This window comes from Leptonotus elevatus, chromosome 10, assembly GCF_054856555.1.
Source record: "Leptonotus elevatus isolate MCC_2025b chromosome 10, RoL_Lele_1.0, whole genome shotgun sequence".
Classification (NCBI taxonomy): domain Eukaryota; kingdom Metazoa; phylum Chordata; class Actinopteri; order Syngnathiformes; family Syngnathidae; genus Leptonotus; species Leptonotus elevatus.
The window spans coordinates 17,668,505-17,677,459 of NC_141248.1; the positions used below are offsets into that span (position 1 = coordinate 17,668,505).

The 8,955-nt window shown below is 42.2% G+C and overlaps 1 protein-coding gene across 4 annotated transcripts in view; it reads left to right on the forward strand.

Moving 5' to 3' along the window:
* The first annotated feature begins 49 nt into the window (after positions 1–49).
* Positions 50–8,955, forward strand: part of znf362a (zinc finger protein 362a) — a 10,470-nt gene continuing 1,564 nt past the window's right edge. Inside the window, exons 1-7 of one of the 4 annotated variants that reach the window (XM_086087282.1) lie at positions 50–1,949; positions 6,434–6,500; positions 6,783–6,948; positions 7,025–7,144; positions 7,359–7,662; positions 8,472–8,696; positions 8,813–8,891. In XM_086087282.1, the coding sequence (XP_085943408.1) occupies positions 6,435–6,500; positions 6,783–6,948; positions 7,025–7,144; positions 7,359–7,662; positions 8,472–8,696; positions 8,813–8,891 (960 nt within the window). In that variant the 5' untranslated portion in view covers positions 50–1,949; position 6,434. Of the gene's footprint in view, positions 1,950–6,433; positions 6,501–6,776; positions 6,949–7,024; positions 7,145–7,358; positions 7,663–8,471; positions 8,697–8,812; positions 8,892–8,955 lie in introns of all 4 variants that reach the window. The other 3 variants (XM_086087284.1, XM_086087281.1, XM_086087283.1) reach the window with 3 other exon arrangements.

An 8,955-nucleotide genomic window follows, 5' to 3' on the forward strand; every position in this document is an offset into this window, starting at 1 on the left:
TGCTACTTGCACCTGGAGCAGTGGCGGGCGTGGCACTGTTTGAACAGGCTCGGGGAACCAGTCGGGCAACTAGCTGGCCCACGAGATGAGCGTGTCAAGACAAACAAGGTGAGAGGGAAACAGAGAGGGGGAATCATTTAACTTGTTCAGGCAACTGCATGCTAATACACTTGTTGGATTTTACAAGCCTTTCATTTTCTTCATGTCTATTTTAGTCACAGACATTATATGGAATTATAAAAGCTCTGCATGTTTTTTTGCTACATTTTTGGCCTAAATTGTTTTGGTAATTTCAGTTTTTGTCGATGTTTTTTATTTATATTCTCATTCACACCTTTTGCTTATTGCGGAAAGTACAATTGATGCCTTAAAAAGACTTTCTCCATTAAAATGAATGACAATGCCGATAATCCATTCCAGCCTGCCAAATCCTCAAATTTTGCAACATATTTTTAATACTCTATACTATTGGACTTCATAAAAACAAACAGTAATGACGTCGTTAAATACAGTTAAAAACAATTCAACCATTTTTGTTATGCTTTCCTTGGCCACCGGGGGCAGTATAAAACAGCCGTGCGAGTCCAAGCAGAAAGGGAAGTCTACGCAGGTGAAACGCGATGATAAAATATATTAATTGTACAATACATCTGTGTCATGTTTGATCAAAATTACTGCTGGTACAACAAGCATGCTGCTGAAAAAGCGCAACCATCAAGCACCGATTTCACTTACTCCTTTTATTTTATTACGGCCAGAAAATGATGAAAACTGTCCACAGTGGGTCGATACCAAGGACAACAAACACCATATGACAAAAAAAAGAGACAAAAAACTGACAAAAAAAGGGCAGAGCAAAACGGTTGCCAACTCACGCCGCCGTCTTTGAAAAAGCAAAAGCAGAGCAGTGCTACCTTTGGTTGTTGCTAGGCAGAATTCAGGGGGCGTGACGACAACTGCCCCGCTACCGTTTTGGATTACAAAATGCAGACACACACGTTGCTCACACTGAGGATTAGGAAAGATGATTGTATACACACACACTAATCTCAGTATATTCATGGCTCTGTATTAAATATAAAAATTGATTCAAACAAAATAGGCAAGTAATTTGAAGGAAAATGGATACCTCATTTTTTTTAAACACCTCAACTCAAAAGGAGCACTCTTTGTTTCCACTAAACTGGAAAAAGAAGGGTGGGGCATAAAAGAGGAAGCCCGAAAACTCTAAACTGAGAGGCTTACATGCTTATCATTTAGTTCACCATTACATATGTTATTGTCAAATATATTCTTTAATTTTTTTAATGTGATTGAGAAAACCACCACACATGCACGCAGACACAATATCAAAGATAATAATAAAAAATATAATAACAATAATATTAATAAACACAGATTTCGATTGGGGCTGGGCTACACATAGGATGTCAATAATGTTAAAAGTATTAACAGTAGTTCTATTAATAATATCAACGATTAGATTAATCTTTAAAAAAAAAAATAACAGCAATAATATTAATAGCAATTATTTATAACGTAAATAATAGTGATGACGCTCCTCGCGTGGCCTGCTCGTTCGGTCACGTGCGATGAGCACCACCTGGTGCTGATGTTTGCACATCAGCCAGGCCCGCGCGCGCGCGTTCACGTGACGTGCACCAATTTCAACCAACATGGAGGGAGCGCGTTCACGTTCCCTCTCATCGTCCTCTCTCCCCAAAAATCCCCCCAAAAATGTGGAATAGAATGGGTTAAAAGGGAAAAAAAAAGAGGAGGAAAACAAATCTTATTGCTGCCGGGGGTTCGCCTCCTGCAGGACCCAGAAGTGAACAACAGGCGACCCGGAAGGTTTGAAGTCCGCCTGAGTGCAAATCGACACGAAAAGAAGCTAGTGGCGGTCGTTCCCCAAAGAATCGTCGTACCGGCTGCCGTGCTCACTCCAGCAGGTATGTACAAGCACAGTATGTGGCTTTTTCCCTACAAATGTCTCGTCGACGTCGCCGAGCTTTCAACTCGCTGGATTCGCGTCGTCGTTACGCAAGTCGTGCAAAAACTAAGTTGCCATCACCCCCCCCCCCCCAAAAAAAAAAACGAGCCACTCTGCGGTGCCCCGGTGATAAACGTGTATTTATTTCCCATTACATGACATGACATTGCATCCACTCTAAATTGCGCACTGTGAATGTTGATCTCGCACATCCTCCACGAAAGACGTCGTGTTTGTCGGAGGAAGTGTCATCAGGGCTGTTTTTTTCCCCCCCTTCCTTCAAGCAGCCGGGATATTTAAAGCTGCAAAATGCGAGTCAACAAGGCGAAAGAGGGAGAAGAAAAAAAAACAGCCGCCCGACGTGCACAAGGACAAATGCTCGCCTGTGCCCACTCGCAATCGTGGATGGCGTCCGCTGCTTATAAAAATAAATGCGAGGAAGTGGCTGCCATTTTTGTTTCCCTTTTGTCTCATTTTGGGCCAAAAGCAGGCGAGAGGAGACGCCAGGCTGCAAACTCGCCAGCATCACAATGGAACCTTGCGTCACGGAGCTCCACATTTCCATCATGATTATTATTCATATTCATATCAGCTGATATGCTCCCAAAGTCGTTTCGCAATAGCAATAATAAATACATGACTGAATTTATGATGATGTTGGTGATGATGATGTTGACGGATTATACAACAGGAACCCCAAAACAAGCAAAATGAAATGTATTTATTTTGTTTTAGTTGGATTTTTTCTTATTTTTGTATTGCATATCTATATTCTGTACCGTAGCATTTATATATTTATTTATATATATATATATATATATATATAGTGGTGCAACGGATCACAAAAGTCACGGTTCGGATTGAATCACGGATTTGAGTCATGGATTGGATCGTTTTTCGGATCAGCAAAAAAAGAATGAAAGATAAATAGTACTTTGTCTTCATTTATTTTGTAAAGCGCTTTTATAAATTAAAAATATCTAATATAGCCATATATATATACATATATATACATACATACATACATACGCGCACACACACACACACAGTGTTTCCCACACCATGTTAATACTTGGGCGGGCCACCCAACTGAACTGGTCGTGTCTCGACCGGATATACCGCATGTAACATTAGTTCGCTGTCACTCACTTGTGGATCATGAGGTTAGAGGAGACGCAAGTAGCAGGACTGACAACCCCCGGAGTCCACCCACCCGAGTAGATTTCAAATCTGATATATATAGTAGTCATTTGTCAAGTAGGCCGATAACTGATATTTAAAAGGGGAAAAACATTGGCGTCAAAATTTTGAAAAATACAAATTCCAACTCGCAGGTTTACTTTGCTATTTTGCCGGTTTTCTTACTATTTTTCTTCCTTCTAAGTCAGCCCAGTCCAAAAAAATATTGATTTAAAAAAAATATATATTTATATTTATTTATATATTAGATTTAATTAATTAATTATATTAATTCTATTTTATTTGGTCCAAGCGCATTGCTTCACTCAGAGAACATTGCTTCAGAAGTGCCGTTCGATTATTCACAGTGGCACTAAATAAGGAGCCAGTGCATGCAGTTCAAAGAAAGTAAACCGCTAAGATCAGATATGAGTATAGCACCGTGCATGCTCGTCACCAACGGCAGCCATCGAGTACAACAACGTGGCGGCTCTCATGCTACTCACGTTGTCCTTGGGACTAATTAGGACCCGCTAGCACCATTTATTTTTCTTTTGTTTTTAGGAATGTGCACATGAATCAATTGAACGAAATGGCATCCTTGTTTGCAGTGTCTCTTTCGTCTTGCTCCTTCGCTCCCCCCTCCCCTCTCTGTTCGCAGTTGAGCCAGTAATTGGCCCGCGACTTTCTGCCACCTTGTTAGGGTAGTTAATACCCTAAATTGTGTGAAATGAACTACTTCAATGAACTACTACATGCATTAAATACAGATAAATAGATTCTGATTCAAATTCAAAAATTGGTGAAAAGGTTTGCTAGTCAGCAGGCTACTTCCTGGTTCATGGATACAGTGGACGACATTTAGGCCAATGAGACTGTACCATTCGTTATCTTGATTTGAGTTCTGTGTTTTTATTTAAGTTGGAACGCTCTATCACAGTCATTCTCATAGGGTGGTACGGAGGCTCCCTCTGGTGGTACATCAAGGAATCACAGCGCACTTGTCCTTGATGTTTAACACATTTGCATGTTAATACTTAAGAAGTGTTTTTTATTGAATATTTACTTTAGATACCATTTTTATTTAGCTTAAATTTAGCCTGTAACCCGAGGGACCCTCTAGTAACCCTCACGCCTAAATTGCGCTTGGAGGTTTGATTCCATGGTCGGCTGAGGTTGTCTTTACATGTGGTCCAGATCCACACACGCACACAAAAATCCCCCAGGCCCCCCTCCCTCTGGGTTGGTTTTTAGTCTTTTGGAGACATTTCTCATTGCATACTTTGGCACTCTTGCACCATTCCTGCGTGTGTTTGCTTTAGCCGAGGCATAACACTGGGCCGCGTACGCCAGCCAACAGCAACAAAAAAAAAAACATTGGTCCTGTACACCCCCCCCCCCCCCTTAAATATTTGTCTAATGATGGCGGGTGCAGTGGATTGCTTTCACCTCCTGCAGGCTCGTCTAACTTGCCGCGACACTCGAAAAACGCTCCACCGGCGCTGTGCATTGGTTTTTATAGGACACTGAAATGCTTTTTAAGTACACGAGTGTAATCTCAAGTCAGAAGTCTTGGTTTTAGAGGTGGCAAATCCAGTCCTGAGAAAGTAAAAAGCCTGCCACAGTTTGGCTTTAGCCTCTGATACTAACTAGCTAGCTAGCTAGCTAGCTAGCTAGCTCCCTAGCAGGTAAACGAGCACAATTGGAACTAGCTAGACTAACAGGTAAACGAGCGCCATTGGAGCTAGCTAGCTAAGGCTAAAGGCAAACTGTGGCAGTTTTTTTTTACTTTCTGGACCTGGATTTACCATCTCTGCTTGGTATTTACAGAAGCGCGGAATGTACAGTAAAATGTACAAAATGTTTCGTCACCACTATTTTGTAGCCATGACAACTAAGATTTGGTTTTGGTGTAATGGGTTTAAAAATAGAGGGGCAAAAATCACAAGTAACCAATATGAATTATGTCAAAGTCAGAATGCTGAAGGATGCTTTCATTTTAGTCAGATGTAGCTGTTCAACCAGTCACCCTATAAAATATATTGTTGTCCCTTAATATATATATAAAAAAAAAAATGGTATAGTCCTTTTGATCCAGGGGATTCGGAGCAACCCAAAAAATAAATCTTTGTTTGGTTTGTTCCCTCACTTAGGACCTGTTTGACAGTTATTACGAGTATTTTTTTTTTTTGCAGGTTATATTTTACCACCATGCCTTTTGGCCTAAGTTAAAATGCATTGTTTGGATGATTTGCAACATAATGGAAGAAGACCCCCCCCCCCCCAACCTAAGCCCAGAATGGAAAGTGGTACTGTCCCTGTGATCTACCAAACTAATAACCAGAAAAAGGAAATAAAATCCTCTATCTATTTATTTTTTGTTTCTATAATATTTAGCAGGATAATTGGTTCACTGAGAGAGTCATACAGGACTGTACCATTCATTTTTATAATGGGGTACATTTTCCTTAACTTCAAAAGTTGTCAATCTGAAGCTGGGGATGACAACAACCCAAAATGAACTTAAAATGGCTGCTTCAAATCAAAATGTCCGACTTTTAATGCCTTTTCAGGCATGGCTTCTTCCGCTTTCCTTTTGCACCACAATGAAAAATGCTACAGTCCCATGATCTTAATCCTTCTACGTGGACGAGGGAATTGCATTATTGCAATTGCCTTGTTGTTGATGCGCTTCATTCTTTACACAATATCGCCAATCACCAACACTTATTTGAAATACTAGAAAAAATGCATTATAATCACAAAAAAACAATGGTTATGGTATTATTTGGTTCACTAACCTTTCTGACTGCTGCGTTTCCCAGTCAGTTGTTGAACATCATGTGTGTTTACGCTGATAACGCTTTGACAGTGCGGCCCCCTCAAACAAGAGCGGCCCACACGTGACTGCATATCTAACAACAGGCACGGACGCTTCTTACAAACGTCTTCTTCACTTCGTTTGTGCAAAGAGCTAACTGAAGATCGATCGCTTATTTGCACTTGCACACCAAAGAGAAAGTGTCGAAATTGCGGGTGGTGATGCTAAATTTAATTGCTGATGGATAATGCAAAATTGGGGAGGAGTTACACTAAATGGGTGACATCACTCATACATTAAAGTACAAAACTTTATTAGCATAGAAATTAAAATGAATGGATAATTAGTTAGGGGGGGAAAAAATAACAGTGTAGATTCCCAAAACAGTCCCTTTATAACAAATTTTTAACTTTTGAGTTTTTTCCCTTCTGTTTGTATTCCAGAATGGCGGAACCTCGCTTTAACAGTCCCTATTTTTGGCCCCCGCCACCTGCCATGACTGTCAGTCAGGTGAGTGTTATTTCAAGTCTGCTCGCCTTTAAAAAAAAATGTCCAGAGGAAAAAGGAGTGATGAGGTGCTTTTGCATACATCGGTACATCAAAATCTCTGATTATTCATGTCGTGTTACCTGGCAACGTGATCACAGAATTCAGTAGGGAGTCGTACAAAGAAAGAAAGCATCCAAGCGGGACTATTTTTAGGCACGGCAACCATGACAAACTCCAAAAAGAAAAGGGACTTTTTGTGAAATATCCGACTAAGTCTTCTCCATTGATGGAATGAAGGAGCAGCTGATGGCGGAGAAAATCCGAGCGTCTCATCCGCCCCCTGTTACGCTCCCTTCCCAGCAGCCCTTGCTGTCGCCGGACGGCGGCCAGCACGCGACGTCGAAAGCCCAGCAGCCAGACATGGTTCTGCACTCCAGCCCTGCCCGGCCCACTTCCAGCTCGCTCACGGGTATTTTTTGTCATGATTACGTATGAACCTTTTCAGCGTGCGCGGCCCGATTTGATGACGGTAACGTGTTTTCAAGGTCGCATTCTCGGCGACGTCAACTTGAACTTGGACGAAAAAGCGGCCATCAAAGCCAGGGGATTGTGGGAGGACTGGCGTCAACTCATCGAGCACCCCGCTCGGGCAAACCATCTCTCAGGTGAAAAATATTTTGATGCGTTCAATTATTGTTTAAAAGAAAGGAAAAATTGTAGGGCTGAGTATCAATTCTAATTTCCTCAACCTCAAACCCAGCCCTAAAGTATTCCGTTAATTGAACATGCAATGCATGAGTTGGAAAAGACATTTAAAAAAATAATAATTAAGATGCATTGTATGTGTTGCGATACATCCGATTTCCTCTCGTCTTTCAGGCGTTTCGCTGGCGTCCAGAACAGGAAACCTCAACAACTGTGAGGTCACCTCCCCCGCCACGCCGCCCTCAGGAGCCTCCACGCCCCACCTGCTCTCCAGCTTCACCAACCCCCACGGGATGGAGCCCGGAAGAACCAACGGAGGTCTCATGGGCCTGCTCGGGGTGTCCAAGCCTCCCAAGGAAGGACGTCGGAAAATCAAGGCGGAGAATGGCTCCTCGCTCTTGGTGGTGCCATACCCCATCTTGGCGTCCAGCAACGACCAGTCCGCCATCAGCATCACTGCCAAAGCGAAAACGTACAGGTACGCTATCTAGCTATCTCCCTATCTATTGCTCGCTAGCTAGCTAGCTAATCTAATCCGAGCTAGCTTGCTAGCTATCTAGCTAATCTAATCCGAGCTAGCTCGCTAGCTAGCTATCTAAACCGAGCTAGCTCGCTAGCTAGTTTATCTAATCCGAGCTAGCTCGCTAGCTAGTTTATCTAATCCGAGCTAGCTCGCTAGCTAGTTTATCTAATCCGAGCTAGCTAGCTATCTAATCTAATACTAGCGAGTTTGCTATCTAATCTAATCTAATCCTAGCTAGTTTGCTATCTAATCTAATCTAATCCTAGCTAGCTAGATAGCTATCTAATCTAATCCTAGCTAGCTAGATATCTAATCTAATACGCTATCTGATCTAATCCTAGCTACCTAGCTAGCTAGCTAGCTATATGATTTAATCCTAGCTAGCTAGCTAGCTAGCTAGCTATATGATTTAATCCTAGCTAGCTAGCTAGCTAGCTATATGATTTAATCCTAGCTAGCTAGCTAGCTAGCTCGCTAGCTGATCCAATCATAGCTAGCTAGCTAGCTAGCTCGCTAGCTAGCTAGCTCGCTAGCTGATCCAATCATAGCTAGCTAGCTAGCTAGCTCGCTAGCTGATCCAATCATAGCTCGCTAGCTCGTTATCTAGTTTTATATAATTTTAGCTAGCTCGCTATCTAATCTCACTATCTATCTATCTATCATGATCCAAGGTATACAGCACACATGATATCGTCTGTGTGCCTTTTCTGTATCCACAACGATCCAAAGCATGCCACGTTTACGCATTTGTATCCCGCCCATAGGTGTAAAGTGTGCCCGCTGACCTTCTTCTCCAAGTCGGACATGCAGATCCACTCGAAGACGCACACGGAGGCCAAGGCGTACAAATGCCCTCACTGCACCAAGACGTTCACCAACGCCCCGTACCTAGCGCAGCACCTGCGCATCCACCTGGGCCTCAAGCCGTACCGCTGCGCCTACTGCGAGAAGTGCTTTCGACAGCTTTCGCACCTGCAGCAGCACACCAGGTTGGATGGTCCTACATATTTCTCCATGATAGATTTTTGTGTATGAAATATCTCAACGACATGAGATGGCATGTAAAGAAAATTGTTTTAAATAAATAAAATAAATTTTCACTCAGAATCCACACGGGGGATCGTCCGTATAAATGCTTCCAACCCGGATGTGAGAAGGCCTTCACTCAGCTGTCTAATCTGCAGGTAAAATTGTGTATTTTATGATTATTATTTTATATTCCATTTAATTCTGTCAAAACTACAATAA